At 34.8% G+C, this 20,786-nt stretch overlaps 2 protein-coding genes across 8 annotated transcripts in view; one reads left to right on the top strand and one right to left on the bottom strand.

The window, feature by feature from the left end:
• Positions 1-1,847, bottom strand: part of LOC138705865 (RNA-binding protein 33-like) — a 96,233-nt gene extending 94,386 nt beyond the window's left edge. For 5 of the 6 annotated variants that reach the window (XM_069834560.1, XM_069834556.1, XM_069834557.1 and 2 more), the window contains exons 1-2: positions 1,714-1,847; positions 1,296-1,395 (exon numbers count right to left, since the gene is read on the bottom strand). In XM_069834560.1, coding sequence (XP_069690661.1) covers positions 1,296-1,395; positions 1,714-1,727 — 114 coding nt within the window. In that variant the 5' untranslated portion in view covers positions 1,728-1,847. Of the gene's footprint in view, positions 1-1,295; positions 1,396-1,571; positions 1,664-1,713 lie in introns of those variants that run through there. The other variant, XM_069834559.1, reaches the window with a different exon arrangement.
• A 215-nt stretch (positions 1,848-2,062) lies between these two features.
• Positions 2,063-15,577, top strand: Tcs4 (Threonyl-carbamoyl synthesis 4). Of its 2 annotated transcripts, none has more exons than XM_069834564.1 (8): positions 2,063-2,626; positions 9,050-9,183; positions 9,847-9,971; positions 12,843-12,971; positions 13,244-13,451; positions 13,905-14,053; positions 14,885-15,087; positions 15,356-15,577. In XM_069834564.1, exons 1-8 carry the CDS (start codon positions 2,391-2,393, stop codon positions 15,477-15,479), a joined length of 1,308 nt encoding a protein of 435 aa, XP_069690665.1. In that variant the 5' UTR covers positions 2,063-2,390; the 3' UTR covers positions 15,480-15,577. The 2 variants fall into 2 exon arrangements, with proteins under 2 accessions (XP_069690665.1, XP_069690667.1); XM_069834566.1 differs by lacking the exon at positions 2,063-2,626 and adding an exon at positions 5,678-5,794.
• Positions 15,578-20,786: the final 5,209 nt, after the last annotated feature.

The following is a 20,786-nucleotide window of genomic DNA, read 5'->3' as shown; positions in this document are numbered from 1 at the left end:
CGATGTATTCAATGGAGGGGGAAAGAAACTGGCCACCCTACCCCATTATCTCCTAGCCTAGTTGTCCCATAAGTAGTGCCTTGTGGATATCACTTTTGAGGTTCAGACCTGTCTTCGGACAGTTGACTAAACAACTATGACAAAGATATGTGGTTATTGTAATTTGTATGAGCAATTCTATGCATTTGACTAAAGGGGCTAAGAATATCCAACTCTGCTGGCAAACAGCATGCTTCCAGCTACCACATGCAGCCACACACTCACTGATGATCATTTGAAGGCTCTGTAATTCTATAAATCAGCGAATAAAAGACCAGTGTAATGGACAAGGTTAGAGTGGATTTAGATGAGGGGATGGCTGAGTGACAGAAGACCGAGGACAGTAACAAAGTTGTTCACAAATGTCGCTGTCTTTCCACATAGGCATGGCCACAATTAGCAGCTAATGTAAATAAATAATGCCACGTTCATTACTGTGGCATTCTGCAGCTGTTTCAAATGTTCTTAAATTTTATAACAGGCCTATATTTTTCACCGTGATGATCTGAAGGCTAACAGGAAATTGTAGGGTAGGCCTAATTCGGTAGAAAATGTTGGTCAATATGACTGACATCAATGACACCATCAAGGATCAGTGACAGATTAGGTTTGGTTTGTTTAGATTTTTGGTATTTCTTGCACATTTCTTTTGTTGGTAGGCATACCAAAAACAAACCAAACCTAATGTATCATTGATCCTCGATGTGTCCGTAATATCGACCAATGTTTTCTACCGAATTACCAATTGTAGATCTAGAGGGTAACGCCCTACTACTAAAACTAGCCCTGATTTCGGAAGTGAAACTCGTTGACTACTTTGGCCAATCTTCGATATCTCCCCACACCACACGTAGGACTGACGTCTGATTTGCGTTTTGTTATGGGTTACATGAGGGAATAACTAAATTATATGAAGCCGAGGTATGTGACAAGGATAGTGGGTTAGATGAGAGGATTATTAAGTTACGTGAGACCGAGGAATTGAAAATGTTTCCATATTTAAGTAGGTACTGTAGGTGTAGTGTGGGAATATATAGAAGTTTCACAGGGATTTTTTTTTTTTGCGGAGATGCAATTTATCGTATATGCAAGGGATAATAAAAGCCTAAACTAACCAAACACTAACCTGTCACAGATTCGTATAGGCCTACAGTATGCAAGGTGTATAAGCGGAGTAAGAAGGGAACTACCTCAGCGTTAGTTTAATCCTTTAATTATCTATTTAACCATCACTGGCTCTAAGCTTTAATACTCACCTGTATATCATAATCGTCAGCTAGTAGTGCATCTTCATCTTCGTTTCCCAAGTCATAATCAATATCATCTCCCAAATCACCTTCCAGTAGGGTGTCATCACTGTAAACAAGTTCAAGTCTTAATCAACACTGTAGGCCTATCCTAAATCACCTGCTAGTATTATATCATTTCTACACCCAACCATTGCATATTATAGCCTACTGTATTATGTAGCTAATTAACAAAATATTTTGCAAGACGTTTGAGAATAACATGTTGAAGTATAATATCCTAACCAAAACATAAAGTTTCGTTGCCTTTTTTCCAAATAAATAATATGACTGGTTATATTCTAAATGTTAATAAACTCAACATTTTAATAATATTTTCTCTTCAAGGATGACTGGAAAAATATTACATTGAATCTCAAATCCTTACTTGTTATCAGACATGTTCGCTGGGCATCACTAAGCGAATCTCCCGAATGAACGATTATGCTCAGAAACATATTTTCCTATAACTTCAGAAGGGAGTTTTAACACAGTCTAGTATATACAGTCACGAAGCTTAAGTTGTGAGGGTGCTAGGAACGATAGACTGTGCCAGTACTATTTCGCATTGTCTGTAATGAGGCGACATTAGCGATCCTAGTGGTTAGAAACTATCTGCGGATGCATATTTACTACGTATAGAGCTTCGTGACTGTATGCACTAGACTGTGGTTATAATTAATGCAATCGTGCGTATAGTTCACTTTATTTGAGATAATCTGGATTTCCAAGTATTCTGTGTTGAAAATTATTTTACGAAGAATAAGTTGCTCTTTTTTAATAGTAGCTACATTCACAGTATTATCTTTTATCTTTCATGAAGACGGCCACATGAAATATAAAATGTTCTCTAAGTCATAGGGAATTTATACTTATCAAGTTTAGCAACTCTGCGATAAAAGTAAATAAATAAATTAACGTGAACGCGAATGGTACAAAGATGTACGTGAATGATATAGGTTAGGGACATAAATAAGTATATTATATTAACATTTAAATGTGATGTTACTTAATTATATACAACAATATTCACATTGAGAACTAGCAAGTGGAACGTAAAACGCCATGTTAAAAATAATTTATTCTTGTTCATGCGAATTCCCTCATGCCATACAGTACAGGTTTCGATCTATTTTAAAACTCCGCACCAATGTAATTTGTAATAGAAATTATGCCAAGGGAAATAAGAGTACGGTTCTAGGAATTGAAACAAGTTGTGATGACACTGGATGTGCAATAGTCGATAGTGACGGCTGCATTTTAGGAGAAGCTTTGCAATCTCAACAACATATTCATCTTAGGTAAGCTAAGATTTGAGGGTAATTTGTATTAAAGTAAACACAGTTGAAGTTATGGAATAATCCCACTTTTTGTTGGGGAATATCTATTGACTTCACATGAGAAAGATTCTCCACTATTAATAGTACGCCTACTCTATACTACCTCCTAATGTCACGTAGCAGTGTTAGCCTATCTGAGAAATGCATTAAAAATTAAAGAACCATGAACGAACCTACACAACTCCACCGATATCTGGAGGTTTCGCGCTAAAATATTATTTGAAGATTCAACACAAAGGAACGTCCACAACCTCTCTCTCTCTCTCTCTCTCTCTCTCTCTCTCTCTCCCGACGTTCACAGCTTAAAGAGTTTGGTACACTGTTGCCTTTGTTATTCCTCCTCCTCCTCAGTAGCTACAACACAGAAAGACGCATACATGGTGCTAAGAAATACAAAATAGATATGAAATATTTGGGGAAAAGCATTCTTCAAATATCCGAAACTTAACTAGCAGTCAAGACGCCTATGATGTTATGGATACTTACCAGTGAAAACGACATAGACTACCAGTCCATCTCCTGAAAGAAGGTAGAAAAAACTGTAAACAAAATTAAATACAACAAAGTAGCAGCCCTGGATAACATACAAAGAACGAATAAAACAGCTTATAAATACCTAGACCTTCTTTTCAGCAAACGCATAAAAACTGTAAACATTCTGAAAAATTGAAGGGCATTATTATAGAAACTATAGTTGGCCTGGGTAGCGTAGTCGTTATAGCGCTGGCCTTCTGTGCTCGAGGTTGCTGGTTCAATCCCAGTCGAGGTCGATGGGATTTAAGTGTGCTTAAATGCAACAGGCTCATGTCAGTAGATTTGCTGGCATGTAAAAGAACTCCTGGGGGACAAAATTCCAGCACACCGGCGACGCTGATATAACCTCGGCAGTTGCTAGCGTCGTTAAATAAACCATAATTTAATTTTTAGAAACTATATTCAAAGGCAAAGGCAATACTGAAGATCTCAGTTCCTGAAAAACAGACATTCAAAGTATTGACAAATGTAATAACTTACACAGAAAATAGAACACCTGAGTCCCAAGGAGCAGTTTGGATTCAAAAAGGGGTGGGAATAAAATCCAAGCAATAAGTAGGGGCCTAATCTAATTGGAAATATAGATGTCTCAGGAAATCCAAAAAGGAAAAATCTATTGCATCTTTGTGGATTTCACCAAAGTTTTTGACACCCTCAACCGAAAGTAGCTGATGACGCAATTTGATAGCATCATAGAATGCATTCACTGACCAGAATAACATGTAGCATATTAGTATACAGGTGCAAGTAATGGACTCCATAACAAATCCAATTAGTCCAGTGCTATTCAATGTTGCAACCATGAACATAGTAGGGTTAATCAAAGAAGCCTCAGGAAGAACAGTTATTTGCATGTATGTAGACAACATGGTGCTAACAGCAAACAGAAAGGATGTACATAATGCCCTCCACACACTGGCAGAATGGACAGATGATAATGAATTCGTCATCAGTGGGAACAAGACATACAGATGACTTCAGAAGAGAGGGAGAGGAACAGCAAAGGACGTCATCCAATAAAGAACCAGCTACTAGAGGCAGTCACTACTTTGAGATAGGGTACCTAAACATCACTGTAGACAATTTCGTCATTCAAATTCACCTTTATTGCAACAAAAGCTATTTACGACATTAAACACACAAACTGTCACTTGAAACAATAATAATAATAATAATAATGTTTTATTTTCGCTGGCAGAGTTAAGGCCTTAATCAATACAATACATATTTAAATTACAAATATTTACACTATACTTAAAAGGTTCTCCAGCAATATTCTTCAATTTTAACGACTAGTAGAATACATATTTATTTAAATTTAGATAAACCTATAAGGTAAAGTAGTAACTTAATTTATGAGCTAATTTAATTCAATCAATTATAATTAATTTAATATTTGAGATAGCTAGTAAAATGATGAAAATTAATTTAATATAAGCTTACTAGAACTATGTTACAGGGAGAAAAAAATATAAATATATATAAATCTAAAATATATTTTTATAATGAGAATATTAATGTAATTGCCATTAGAGGTTTTGTAAATCTATTTGGAGAAATTAATGATAATAATAAGAATGGACAGATGTTAGTTTCATTATAAGTAACAATTATTAATCAGCAATTAATCTGTTAAGTAAGAATTTATGTAATTTTGACCTAAATGAAGTTATTGTCCAACAACCCCTTACATCACTCGGAAGCGAGTTCCAATTTCTAGCAACTGAAACTGTATAAGATGAAGAATATAAAGATGTCTTGTGGTAGGGTATAATGAGTAAATTGTTATGATGAGATCTTGTACTTAGCTGATGATATGCGGACAATGTACCTGTTGAGTGCAAAGATTTTGTCTATTCTGACTTAAGAAATATAAATTACCTGACCTACATTGCCACTAAGTTAAATGACTTGAATACAGTAAGTAAACGCCCACTTTTTACAGGACACCCTTGGACTGTCTAAGTTCACTCTATCCAGATTAGTGTATGAACTAGCACATGAAACCTTCGTCATAGAAGACATCAGACTGATTCCAGCTAACATATACTGGAAGTTCAACAAATTTGCTAGAGGATAGGATGCAGGAAAGAGAAGAGATATGGAATAAATTCTACACTACGAACATCATGACATTATATATATATATATATATATATATATATATATATATATATATATATACATATACATATAAATAAAGATAAGCTGTTTAACAAATACTACCACTAGCCAGAAACAAGATGTATTTGTGAATTGTGTATACTAATATGTTACATGTGATCAATACCATGATATGTTTTGTATATCCTATATAAAAAAAAAGCTCTGACAAAATTTTCTGTTTTTTTTTTTTTTTTTTACAATAATTTTTGTGCGCATTTCTTCTCTATTATTGTAACCAAGTTACCTTAAACTGCAAACATGACACCTCCACTGTTACATTTCCTTCTTTGGATGATTCTGAACAGCGTCTGTGAAGAACTGCTTTACCTGAACACATTCGCTAGTACTGGACAAGGGTCTGACAACACAGTAATCAGCCAATATACTAATGTGAAGCACTGTTTTTGAGCACAGACACCTGAAAATGAGGTAATGTCGCTTCTAACTTTATCTGATATGCAAGTTAAATATTTTTCTGCTTTATGAACTCTGCAAATGATGGATATATAAAATTGTTCCATGTAAACAACTAAGCCCAGTAGTATGTGTCTATATAGGCCAGCCGTCGGCAAATTTGTACTCACTATGACATCACTGGATGCAAGCCGCAATATATAAAATATAATATCACTCGAGAAGTACAGAGCACTCTGTTTGGATCCCAGTAGCATACTCTCAACCCAATCATCTGATGTAGACTACACAATATTGATTCATAGATGAACAGATTATATTTTATTTCACCTTTATTTTTACTGTGTTACAACAATCTAGAAAAATACGTCACATTTGCCACTCTTAATACAACCCGTAAATTTTCATCTGCCAGTCACGATCTTTGTTTAGATATTATTAGTTTTTGTTGAGAAAACAAGTTAGTGTTCTGAAATATATTTAATATAGAGCCAGACATAGCAACTATGTAGGGTAGCAGCAGGCAACCTATGATAGGACTATACATGTTATTTTTTCTATGGAGAACATTTTAAATGAATCTAAGCCAGCCTAGTGTGTTATACAATAGCAACATTTTATCTCCTCACTTATTTCCAGCTGTCTTAATAACATGTTAGTTCATCTAGTAGACTTTTTTAAAGTCTTATTTCGAGCCCTGTATGTTACTACAGATATAAGTTGCTTTATGTTCAGATTCATTTCTTCTATATACTTTCTTCATGCTTGAAAAACTCCTCTCCTGTTGTATTTTCTTTAAGTGCAATGACATCGAGCAAATATTCTTATACAGAGAGAGATCCTTCATAACTCCGTGGGTGAACATTACCATTATTCTACTCTATCAATATCTGTGTTTCCACCTAAAGCAAGAGATTAGACCACTGTTTATGCATCTTTGATTTTATTTCTAGTTCAGCTAGTGTTTCAATATCCCTCATCCTCCTTTGTATTATCCATGTGGATAATTTCATACTGTTGAAAACATCAGATTATTCGGGACAAATAATGTTAGGAACTTTATTCAGGCATGTTTTAATGAACTGTCCTTCATTACAGGACTTCGATGATTTTGCGATTTCCAAAGCAATAACATAACTTGCATAACTTGACTCATAGCTTATTCCATCATATATTAGTACCAGAGCTAGCCTATTATTTAAATTTAGTTTTTTTTTTTATGTTTTAATAGCTTCTCCCCATCCAGCTCTACGAAAAGAAAATTATGTTTATACTCATTTTCTACTGTATACATTTCCGTGAAGGGTTCAGAGCCATAATGGGCCCAGTACCATTTATTAAAAATGGAGAAAACAAGAGTTAAAATTAAGTGATTACCATAATTTAACGAAACATATAGCAAGTAAGATAAAGTATGCACATTAAAATTAAATGATATGTCAATCTTAACCCTTGCTTTCTCCATTTTTAATAAATGGCACTTGGCCCGCTATGGGTCTGAACCCTTCAATTATATTAGATATGTTCATGCTTACCTATGATTTCGTAATAATCTTATGACGTGTTGTAATGTCACTAGATATTCGATTTATAAGTGCCTATTAGAATAGAGCACAAGAGGTGTCTACATTGTCACCAATGCACAAGAAATACTATTCCTCCCATTCTTTGTTAAACATACTGTACGTTTCCGAACAAACATAGGTTTTGAGGAAGAAGCAATCTAAATCTAATCAGATAACCCGCCACTGATAGATGCCTGTGGACTGGAGTTGCAGGGGAGTTGGAAGGAAGGAAGGGGGTGAAGCAAAGACAGTTTACAGCGCTGCCCTTGCGACATCACTATTGCTAGTGATCACGATGACAATTATGCCAATCCCTGATATAGTTATATAAGCCTATACTATAAAATGGGGTGAAATATGTTTTTATACTCTTATTATTACAATATTTATTCTTTGACACAAAGACATAGAAAAAAAATTGTAAAAATTCGTTTCTATTAACCCCATATAGTGAGATCATTTTCTTGGTGCCCTTCTGCCAACAGCTCCCTTGCTACCACAGGAGAATGGCTGCATAGGCTCTATAAATAGAACAAACATACGATTCAACATTGATACTTACCTGTGGATATTGCTGGAAATATTGCTCATTTGCTTGTATAAATCCTTTTTTTTTTCTTAACTAATGGTAGGTACTTAACTGTTTGTCAATTCATTTGTATAAAGCCAGTTGTGTAGACCAATTTACTGACAGTTAATACCCAGGGTGTGCCATAGGAGGCTGGTCTATGCTACACCCGTGATGATGATGATGATGATGATGATGATGATGATGATGATGATGATGATGATTTGTTGTAATGCCGTAGGGAAACTGGAGCTTTCAGAGAAAACCCCTGTTACCTAAACCATGGACTTGCTCAACAAAAGTTGTAAATTGGGAGTACACAGGGGATCGAATCCGAGTCCACAACATTATAAATCTAGCACTTTAGCCATGGGATCACCATGGCAGCTTAACACACTCGTAAAATTGCTCACATACTGGTAGCGAATTTGTTTGAAATTGATGCTCTCCCCCTTCTGAATATTGTCATTTAATTTCTCTCAAGATGTGGAGAATACTTTCGTAAAACTTGTCTTCTAGGTTTCCTCTCAAATTAAAAAAAAATCTTTTGTAAACTTTATTTTTCGGTTTCCTCACAAATAACTGCAGGGTGCAGTGGTCATAATTCATCACTAATAATACTATCTTCAAACACATTATTTAATTTACTGAAGCTGCAACAGAATCAGTCAAGTGTTTGAAAATTAGATTCAGTATATGTTGTCTATCTCTTTCTTAGTTGTTTCATTAAATGAACCCTACACTGTTAAGTACTTAGAACAGACCACAGACGAAAATCTTAAAAACTATTCTTACTTCTACAGGCCACTCTAGTTTCACATATTCGTCATATATAAATACCAGTCCTTTGTACTATAGTTCACCATTATTACGGTACGTAAGTAAATGCTTAACAAGACACAATACTACGTACCAGTGTAGTGATCCCTGAATATATTATAAACAAAACAAAACCCACGCTTGAACGAGAGTGCAGTTTAATGACCTACCAGGATGGGTTACAATGAATAAATACTGCTTAATAGCCAGCCACACTTGCGTGGGCAATGCCTACCTACTGCATGGGATCTGTTGGACTCATTGTGCTTTGTCACTATATTATTTTGTGCATGTTTAATATTACACTCTTTTTTTCAGCCATGGGGGCATAATTCCACCAATTGCTCGTGATCTACACCAACAGAATATTGAATCTGTAGTTAACAATGCTCTTCAGGCAGCAAATCTTCAACTTTTAGATGTTGATGCCATAGCAACAACAGTAAAACCAGGTATTATTTTTATAGTTGCACACAGTCAAAGTATAAAGTTGTAAAAAATAAAATTATATTTCGAAATATCTATAATGATCTTGATTGCACAGTAAATATTTTATTATCCATAGAAAATATCGAACATATCAGACGAATGTCGAAAGTGTCCAAGTTGTAATGTAAATTAACAGTCCTGTTTTGTAATTGTATTATACAATAGATTTCATTACAATACTAACTGTGATAATAAACTGTATTATAAAATTCATGTTGAATAATTACTGCTTCTCTTCAGTATTTTCCCTCTAATTGCAAAGTTGATTATTTCAAATTTGTGTTCTTCTACAAAGGTGGAAGTTAGGTTTAAATTAACATATTCTATAATATTCATATTTCCTTTGTGTACAATTTACCTAGTAGGTCCTTTAAATGAGGGGGGGGGGGACTTGCTTTGAGGTAGTCATTTGACAAATTTAATAATTCTTCTTTTTATTGAAGGTTAAATCAAATACATTATCTTGAAATTTTGAGATAGATTTTTACGAAGTTGTGACACTATTGAACACTGGCAGGCCATTATTCAGCTAGTAGGAATTTAGTTTGGGTCATTGTGCTTAATAACGTGGTAGTAATTATTTTTCTTTAAGGTATATTGTATTAATGTACGATATTACATTTCAGGTCTACCACTTTCCCTTCTTGTTGGAACGAATTATGGGAAACATCTATCACGAATTTCTGGCAAACCTTTCATCCCTATACACCACATGGAAGCACATGCACTCACAGTGCGCATGGTACAGAAGGTGAATGATAATAATTCAACAGTCATCAGTTTGCCAGCAAAATAACTAGCTCTGACAGCAGGCCCTGTAATATCTATTTTTGAACTCCCATCCACTCCCTGGATCCGTCAGCCATTGGGAACTGGATTAATATTATGTATCACATATGGAATACATTATTTGATCCACAAAGTAATTGTTCACCTGATGACAGTAAGATATACTGTAGTGTATCATATTTGACACCATATAGGAAGTGAAGCTGGCCTTGTCACCACCTACCAGTAGTCTGTCCTGCCACTAGTTCGAGGAGAAGGGGAATGCTGCTAGTTGCAATGTTGCACTCTGGCCTTGTACCTTTCATGTGCTTTAGAGATGTCAGAAGTTCATTTTTTTTTCTCACAATCACTATAGTCATTGTGGTCATATTAATATATACACATTATTGAATTCATACTATATTGTTATATTGTATGTTGTAAGTCCTAGATTTTAACATTCTGGGTTGTCATGTCATGTATAAAAAATGTGGCTATGGAAAGTAGTCACACTATTTGTCACATATTTGGTATAATATATAAAAGCTTTAAAAACAAACTCAGAAAAGAATAAGTTCTCCGTTTATATTCTTATGGTAGTGAGACCAGGATTCCAAGTAACAAAATACGATTTTCATATACCTGAGATGAAATTTTTGTAGAAGCTTCAACCTAACGACAAAAAATGAATGATAATATTACTTAAGAAGTTCAAATTTGATCTGGACTTCATTTGTTTTTATAAATATTATATACTTATTTACAAATGGCTTTTAAGGAACCGGAGTTTCATTGCTGCCTTCACAAAAGCCTGTTATCAGTCCCTATCCTGAGCAAGATTAATTCAGTCCCTAGCATTATATCCCACCTCTCTCAAATCCGTTTTTATATTTATCCTCCCATCTACGTTTCAGTCTCCTCAAAGGTCTTTTTCCCTTAGATCTTCCAACTAACACTCTATATATAAATATTACCCAACACAAAAAATTCAAACCTTGATTATATTTTGAAATGGTTTCACAGTTTATCGATACAATGTGTTAGCACTTTCCAGCAAAGTTCAGTAAGGGTACCTTGTGTGATGATTGTGCAGTGAGACAGGCGTCACCATGTAGAATAATGATGCCTGTAGACAGTTTTACACATCTTGTGAACCCTAGGACTTCTTTCAATTTGCTTCTCAAAAGACTACTATAGGATGCTGCATTCATTGTTTACTGATCTAATAGAAGATCGATTAATATCAGTTTTTTCATGTACGTAAAAAACTGTAGCCACTACTTTTTTTCCTCAGCTTTCAGTTCAGCCTTTTGATAATGGTGAATCTGAATGTTTTCATTATTATTGCTGCAATCTTGCTTTCACGAGTACATTGGAATAACTTACCCACGTTTTTTTTCGGTTATCAAAATTCTACCCAGGAAGTCGTGACACTCTTGGTTTTTCTGAATAAGTTCAACAATTGAATCTTGTTTGTGACAGGACGTGCTGCTTTTGACATGTTAGAAACTACAGTGCACCCACTATCACTTGCACAATCTACCAAATTAGAAAGTTTTTCTAAAGCTGTGCTAGAAGTCTTCTATAAACTTCAGCATCATTGGTTGCTTCTGCATTAAGTATTTTCCATGTTTGTTTTGTCCTGATAATCGTTGACAGAAACAAAAGACGAATAATGGAGAAATAAAAAGCCATTCAATATTATTATGAGTAAATAATTGTGTGGAGAAAGGTTGAATGTAATTTGTTGCCCAAGTGTTACATCCAACTTTATTCCACGGAGATACTCAATTATTTTAATCTAAGGAAAAAATGAAATCCAGATCAAATTTGAACCATCCACGTAAAATTTGTAAGGGTGAAGTGTTCTGGGTACATAAAAGAACTGGTAACATTATATTGTTTATATTAATGGGATGGAGGATAGAAGAATAGCTGAGGTAGCTTATAAATAGTCTATTAGACGAAAGAAACTTTGTAAAAAAAAAAAAGATGAAATGGAGATAATACATTGTAGAGTGTGTAGATCGTAATATCGTTAATAATTATGTATTACATAATTCTTATTTTCTTAATTTGTTTTTGTCAGATATTACAACTATCAAAATTAAAGAAATTGAACTACAGTAAAAAGGATTAAGAAGATGAAAATCATTAAGAAAGACCATAAAGATCTAAGGGGAACAGGAATGTAACTTTTTGTTTTTAAATGTAAGACTACCAGTAATGGTCAGATCACGATCTGGCCTATTTTACCCTTGGAAAGAACAATGGTAACCATTTGATATGACTGAGTCCCCAGAGTCATTTCGGAAATTATAACCAGAAGAAAATCTTTTGTTTTTGTTACGAATTGAACCTACTTTCAGTTATTGGCCTGTTGCTCTACCAACTAAGTCACTTGAATCTTTTCGTACAAAGAGTAAGATCTAAACAGTTTTTGTAAGAAAGTAAAGGAGAGAGAAAAAAGAACCCAGACGTGAGTATTCTGAAATTAAAACAATATATAAAAAATTGTAAAGGTTGCCCCTTTACATGCCATGAAGGCACTTGGGGAACATGGAGACGGAGTGTCATGCTTTCTTGACCTCGGCACTAGAATGAGGTGGTGTGGTAGGCACCAGATTCTGACCGCCTTTTTACCCTGGCAGGACCCAGTACTCAATTTGATAGGAGGCTGAGTGAACCTTGGGGCAGTTCTGAAAGTCTGGCAACGAGAAAATCCCTCTAGAACCCGGAATCGAACCCTGAACCTTCCAGTTCGTAACAGTTGCTCTACGAACTGAGTTACTCGGCTAAAAGAATATAGATTATAAAATTTCTAATATACCTTCTGTGTTACTTATTTCTTCAGGTGAACTTCCCATTTCTGGTTCTGCTTATTTCTGGAGGACACTGCTTATTAGCTGTTGTCAAAAATGTAGATAAGTTCTTGTTGTTGGGCCAGAGCATAGATGACGCACCTGGAGAAGCTTTCGATAAGGTAAAAGAACATTGATATTTATTTCTAACCCCATGTTTGTAGTTGATATTTGTAAATGTAAAATATTTTCAACCCATACAACCTTTACACACAACCTTCGAGTTACATAAAGAAAGACGGCTTTAAAGTTTTATATTTAAAAAACAGCCTTTCTACTCTAGTTACGAAAACTACTTTGTTCTTTTCTCCCATTTCTCTTCCTCTCATTGTACGTAAACGATTAGCAGAATTTGGCAGTTTCATTCATTGTTAACTCTATTTTACTCTGCCAGGCAGCTCGGCGACTGAAACTGAGAAACCTGCCAGAGTTTCGCACACTGTCTGGTGGACGAGCTATCGAGTTTGCAGCCAGCAAGAGTGTTAATCCGAGGGCATTTGAGTTCCCAACCATCTTAGCACATTACAGAGATTGCAATTTCAGTGTCGCTGGTCTGAAAAATACACTTCGGAAACACATTTTGAAACAGGAGAAACTGCATGGTATGGGAAATGGTTCTTTTTTTTTTTGTGTGTGAGAAAAATGACAACTTTTTAGCGTGCAATGCAACACATGCAGATTTTTTTGTATTGATAATATACTGGTATATGAAAGGTATACAACTTTGCAAGCATTTGATAACTTAAGCTAAGATCATAATAAACAGTATACCACAGAGGTTTGTTCAAATTTTATGAGTGGAAATTAATCCACTCTTATTAAGCGCATTTATATTGTTAATGCAAAATAACAGTATGGACGCCTGTGGAAATTTTGAGAAGGCGACGTCATAGTCTCTACTATACGATATATAATTGATAAGAATTGTTAGTCACTTTTGATGCTGAAAATAGAAGTTTCTTGAATATGTACTTATTTCACTTTCAATTACTTAAGGAAAAAATGTAATGTTGCTTAGGTAATTGAATTTAAAAATAGGATTCTTGTTGTTCTAGACGTGGAGGCAGATGAGTTGATTCCCAGTGTATTTGATTTATGTGCAAGCTTCCAGTTTGCAATCACACGCCACCTGTGCCAACGTCTGCAAAGAGGAATGGAATTTGTGACTTTACGAAATCTATTACCTCATGATAAGAAAACACTGGTTTGTAGATTATCAGAATATATTATGTATTATTTAAATATAATTCAGTTCTTTGAATCTAAGACAGAGGATGTATGTACATTAGAACGTCTATTATCCATGGTAATGAATAGGGTGGAGTGAACGGTTAATAAAAAAAATCGCATAATCAGTACCATAAAAATATTTCATAAATTTAAGTAATGTTTTAACATGCTAAGTTCACTAATTTAATTAAATCTAGTTTTCAACAACAAGTTTTTAATGGCCAAAGGAACTCCTTATGACTGCTATCTGTGGAAAGATAGGAATATTAGAGGGATCATGTTATAGATTTACATACTTAATACACTTTATACTTGGTTTTTTATTGAATCGCGCACAGTTGTAATTCCAATCTCGTGTATTCTAATATCTCAGATATACCACAGTTTCTCTTTTCCCAAACCACTCAATTACTTGCACTTTTTTCTGTAACACACGTTTCCTTTTGACGCCTGTAGAAGGCATTTTGCATAGAAGTTAGACAGTACGGCCACTCAAAGAATAGACCATACTCTGTAAGGGTAAAAGTTTGTAAAAAAAAAAAAAAACTATAAAAAATTCGTACTAATATAATGTACAGTACTTCAAATTTTTTCTGCAGCAAAAAAAAAAAAGTCGGATAATCCACCAGTTGGTTAATAGGAAGACGGATAATCGGGGTTCTACTGTACTAGCATTTGCACTACCCTACTCACCACGTCCAATTAATCTGATAATGCTATATGTTTGAGACTGAAGTGACAGACAGAATTATCTTAAATTAACATGCTGCTGCCATAATGCTGGGACAATATGCGTGTTTGTCAGGTGGTGTCTGGAGGTGTAGCATGTAATAAATTCATCAAAGGTGCTGTGGGGAAAGTCTGCCAAGAGATGGGTTACTCTCTCGCTGTACCCCCTCCTCATCTCTGCACTGATAATGGAGTCATGATTGCATGGAATGGCATCGAAAGATGGCAAACAAATGCAGGTGTCACTTACGACTTGGATTCTGTTGATATTGAATCAAAGTGAGTTCACATCGCATGAAAAATTTTATGTAATTCCTAGTGCTAAAATGAACCCAAGTTTCTGCCAGCTAACTGAAAAGAAGTCGAGGTCTGTAAATTGGTGAATACTATGTCATCACTAACTAGCTGGCTTGTCAGAGAATATAATTTGTAGTATCACTAAATTCTGTATGTTTCTGGCAAATTTTGTGTGTATATCGTCAGATTGATATGTTAAGATAATATAAATTTAATCAATTTATTAAGCTTCCTGTATTTATTTTTGCAGATGTCCATTGGGGGAAGACTGGAGAGAAGAAGTTACAAAAGCCAATATCAAATGTAAATGGATAAAACTTGCATCATTATTTGAATCCGGTGCTAAGGAAGAAGTGATTGCAATGAACACCTAGCCACATGTACAGAAGTGATTTTTTAATTTATTACTGTTTTGAGCATTGTTAATTATGTATTGTCACGGAATGATGTAATAAAATTGTTTAAATACTCATACATATAAATCTAATAACTTTTAAAAATAATTGTTTATTATAAGAGGTTTAATTTCAAATTTTTCTGTTAAGTTCATAACCAGAGAATAGGCTTTAGTCAGTCAGTTTAAAAAGTTACATAGATACAAGGTGAGGTATAAAGGGATGTAGTAAATCGAGTAGGAATGGACTTCGAAAATTTAATGCTTAAATGTTAAAAGATTTTTGTAGAACTGACATAATAGCCTACAAAAGCACGAGTTATGGAGTATTAAATATTGAATTTGAGAATTCCCGTAGATTAATATTGAATTTTTATTACTGCGCACAAATTTCAGATCCTATAGTACAGTTTAAGAATTCCATATTTTACAGCCCATATATTATAACTTATAACTGTTCAAGAATTTAGTTATTAACATAATGTTTATTTTTGATGAATACATTTTTCAATGCTCAGCTAGTTGGCAATGAAGCTATTTGCCTTACAGTATTCTATATATCAAATGTCAAGAACAAAAAGAAAGCATATTTCTATTGCATAATAAAATAATATTTTGGAAAAAGTAGGTACACAGAGTTTTAAGAAATGCCATGCGCAAAATGTTGAATAATATTGAGTTCAGTTATTAATTTTAATTTTAAAATATTTTGCTTAAATAAATAAACTAAAATAATTGGAAGGTTTGAAGGTGTCATACGAATTTTCATCAGTGTGTGTTGAATTACAGTCGCGCTCAAACCTCCTGATGTTTCGCGAAAGCCAGTAACATGCGAGAGCGATGTTGTCACAACTACTCTCTTCGTCTCTGTCACTCAGCAGCAGTACTTTTAAAACTGTGGAGCGCGACCCTTTACCTGAGGTTGGTTTGATAAAAAGATGCAGAAAACTTAATAATAATAAATAATAATAATATTTATTATTATTGTCTTCAAATTGCATCGAATGAAATTAAAAGTCACAAAATATAGAAAAATTAGTTGAGTCAGATGTAACTCGCTGAATTTATATCAGTTTTGTAAGTTTTACTTTTATTAGGGTTAATAAAGTTGTCGAATAACACAAAGGCGCAGTTTGATCAAATAAATTGAATGATAGGATAAATTTGAAATAGTAATTTCTGTACAAATGAATTGATTGAATTGACATGGCCCTAAATAGCATTATGTCCATGGTATCAGAGCATATTCTTACAAAAATAGCAGTTATTATATGCCTGTGTTCCATTTAAGGAAAATGATGAATTAATAAAACGTACCTTTTGTGTTGCAAATTTCTACTCCAGTGGCAGAGCGAATGGTGAGCCAACATCGTCGTCGTCAGCCCCCTCACCATCAGTTTCACTGTTATCTGTGTCACTGTCTTCTTGTAAATTAATGACCACTGTTTCTAAAATGTTTTCCCGGCCAAACTCTTTAGCGAAATCTTCCTCTTGTAATTTCACCACGTGTTTCACGCATTTTACCCAGTCCTCAGTTGTCACATTATCAAGTTCCTTATTTACAAGTCCTTCCACATCCCACATTTTCAAAGTTTTGTTGTTTCTAGCGACCTCCCTTTTCACCTGGGCCCAAATTAGTTTTATTGCATTATACTGGCAATTATAAGGTGGGAGTCTTATCATTTCATGCCCCATTTCATTGGCCAGCTGATAAAGTTCATACATTTTTCACTGCTTTAAAGGCAACACTTTTTTCAAAAGTTCTGACTTGATTTCTGAGGGAGAAAAACTAATACCTTTTACTTTTCACCCATTCACTGATTTCATCTTTTTTAGAGGAGGTATTTGGTGTTCTATTAATGCTAATGGAATGGTATGGAGCATTGTCCATTATAATTATATTCCCTTCCTCTCAGTGGCGATTTCTCTTAAGGAGCACAGGAGCAGTGCACCACCTCTTCAAATAACACATTTTTAAAAATTTATATCAATAAGCTACAGTAGACTATGTGAGCGACATAATTCTTTATTATAATACGGAACTATGTAAAAATAACGCTGCACGTGTACTGTTCTTGTTGACGCCTGGGACTTAGGTTTACCACTCGACACTTGCGGCACACTGTTCCATTCGAGCATGCGCAGTAGTAGAGTTTCACTGGCAGGCTTTGGAGCATGGTAGGGAGCCAGTACAGTGTGCGTATGAGGGGTTAGGAGCACTTTGAGATGTGTTCTGCAGTAGCTGTTGGCCCGTTCTATCATAAATATTGCAATGAATAGTGTGCAAAACCTTTTAAATATGTAATTTTCTGTAAGAACTTTACACGAAAAGATAAAAATAAAGAAGATGGGTAGACGTACACAGAAATTAAAATTATAAGTGACGAAGAACAGTAATAGAGAAGTGACAAGAAAATTCAACATTCGGACTTACAAAAAATACAATATGTGGCTGCAATATAAAAGACGCTGTATTTTGTTTTCCTTTCCTATTGTTCGGCGGCGAACATTCATTGACAAAAACAAGTAGGCTACGTGTTATGAATTGTATTTATTTTTCTGTTTGAATTTAGGACTGTGCGTAGTAACTAAATAATTTTTATTATCGTTCTGTAGGTATGATTGATTTGAAGCACATGAATGAAAGAAATAAAAACACGATTCTTCAGCTGCACACTCAACAATAATGTTAAATTAGCAGCGTTGGGTCAAACAAACATACAGACACAATTGGATTGTTGCACTTCACAATGATAAAGTTACCAAGAACAGATATGTGCGTGCGGTTTTGTTGCCTTTAAGAGGTCACGATGGCGGAAACTCATCTTTAAACGCTAGTATTTTTCTGGCCTCATCAATTTTAGTTCTGAATTAGACGCACTCTTAAGGAACATTTGGAAAGAGGTACAGTGTTTAAGAGCACATCAAACACTATACAGAACGAAGTCCTTCAAGCCATTTTGATGTATGCCATGATGAGATTTCAAAGAAATAAAGAAAGCTGCTGACTTTTAGCAGTTAAGGCTGAGGAGACGACACACGTATTGAATGCTTGTGAACGTGTGAACTGTTTATAAAACGCAATATAGCGAAAACAATATTATTAACGTGTACTGCAATAGAAATTGAACACTTTACTTTGCTATTACTGGACCACATAGGAAACTGACTAACTGCAATTTCTTGACTAACAAAATTATGTAAATCTATATCTATATAACATATATTAGTAGTTATGTTGTGGTTAGTACCTATATTAATAATAATAATAATAATAATAATAATAATACGATAATCATAATCATAATAAATATTTGTGCACCACCAGGATTATTTATCACCACACGCCACTGCTTCCTCTAGATGATTTAGAAATCTGTTTAAGAACCAACCGTGAAATGATTGTGCCGTCATTTCTTCGTGATAATCACTGGTTTTCTTTAATCTGAATACCCATTTACTACCTGGAACGAAACCTGTTTCAGCTGATCCTACATGGCAAACAATAAGTCTACCTCCCTTTCCTAAAGGCACTTTAAGACCTCCATTTCTATTTGTGTCTTGCCAAACATATTTCAGATAATTATTTTTGTTGACTCACGTTTCATCAAGGTAAAATGTGGGTTAAGTGTCACCTGATGATCTGATCATGTGCATTTTGCGCAGAAACTTCAGTCTTGCGGCAACAATATCATTCCGTTCCATTAGATATTTTCGCCTATCATTGGTTTTCCTGTAGCGGAATCCCAACCGATTCAATAATCTTTTAGTGGAAGAAACTGAACCTGAGTATTTTTTTTTTCTTAGCAGTACGGTTAGTTTGTCAGCTGTCGGAAATTTTCCGTTATCGTAAAAGTAAAAAATTGTACGTCGTACGTCTTTTTGGAAGTCGTCTAGATTTGTAACTCTTTTAGGAACATTTATATGCTTTCTAGGAGAATGGAACAATTTATCAGCATCCTGTGTTTGCACTCTTTTAACTTCTATGCATACACGGGACACTGTAGAGACACTTAAAGAACAAGCCTCGGCAGTCAGTGTTTGACATTTTGAAAAATTAAGATTTTTACGCATTTCTTCAGAAGAGTATTTCCTAAAGAAATTATAAACACTAAACACCATTTTCCGAATTTTACTGCCACATTCACTCGATCCACCATTCCCACTTGTACTGGGCTCACTAAGAGACATATTAATTGTTTTGAGAATGCCAAACTGCCAACATACGAAAAAGATATTACATTACACTTTCATATACTGTACGTTAAACAGAGCCAACTGCACACATCATCATCAGAAATCGAATTAACATTTCAATTTAGTAGTCTCTTCTATCCTCTCACAAACAGATAACTCTGTTTATATTCTGAAGGGACCCTTTGTTTGAAGCTGTAAGTTTATGGTTCTCAAAATTCTTACATATGATAAACATTCCTTATCGCATCGCAGCTGTATAAACATCTTCCACTACTTCATTGCTTGAAGTCAGCACAAAAGGAATGAGACAGAGGCTACTGTGACGGAAAAATTGGAAATCTTACGAAATTACGACCAAAACAGTAGCCCTACTCTTAATCAGAAACAACTCTGATTCATTAGAATCCCATCATCCACATTAAGGACAATAATAAAAAATCGCGACTTAATCTTTGCAGCTGCGACGTCGGAAGGACGTAAGCGCAGGGAAGTGAAGTGTGATAAACATGAGGACTTGGAAATACGCACACGGCAATTAACTATAAATTACTTTTTTCGAAAGAATTGAGTACAGTACATATCGTAAATGTCTTTGACGTACAGTACAGTAATTACATAATGGAGTAATACTGTATTACCTTTCATGAATAATGTATTTCAATAAAGAAAAATGCTAATAGATACTGTATATAAGTCAAAATTAGTATATGCGGTCCCGATTAATACGAGATTTACACGCGGTCCCTTGAACAGCGTCTTATCGGGGTTTTACCGTATTAACCCATAAAATTGCCTGACGAGCCCTTTCTAAACCCTACTACTACTACTACTACCCATAAAATTGGAACCACTAGGGGTAGAAATGTGATTTTTGTTCAGAAAACATTAAACATTCATCATATATACATGCAGGGTCCCAACAACATAACAATTTTCCCAGCACACTTGATTTTGATTTTGAGATTTCTAAGCAGCAACTATGCGGCGGGTCTGCGTAGCCCGTATGTTGCAACACAGCACTGCTGCTATTGGGTATCGCCGATAAGCAGACACACCTGCAAACGTCATGAGGTTTGAGCGCGACTGTAAA

This window comes from Periplaneta americana, chromosome 9 (assembly GCF_040183065.1).
Source record: "Periplaneta americana isolate PAMFEO1 chromosome 9, P.americana_PAMFEO1_priV1, whole genome shotgun sequence".
Taxonomy (NCBI): Eukaryota; Metazoa; Arthropoda; class Insecta; order Blattodea; family Blattidae; genus Periplaneta; species Periplaneta americana.
The sequence above is the reverse complement of the archived record's forward strand: the minus strand, read 5'-3'. Positions and strand labels throughout refer to the sequence as shown.

Coding starts and splice junctions, on each gene's coding strand:
- Tcs4 (XM_069834564.1), top strand. CDS start 2,391: ATGTTAAAAATAATTTATTCTTGTTCATGCGAATTCCCTCATGCCATA. Junction 13,452..13,904: donor GAAACAGGAGAAACTGCATG/GTATGGGAAATG, acceptor TTGTTGTTCTAG/ACGTGGAGGCAGATGAGTTG. Junction 15,088..15,355: donor TCTGTTGATATTGAATCAAA/GTGAGTTCACAT, acceptor TTATTTTTGCAG/ATGTCCATTGGGGGAAGACT.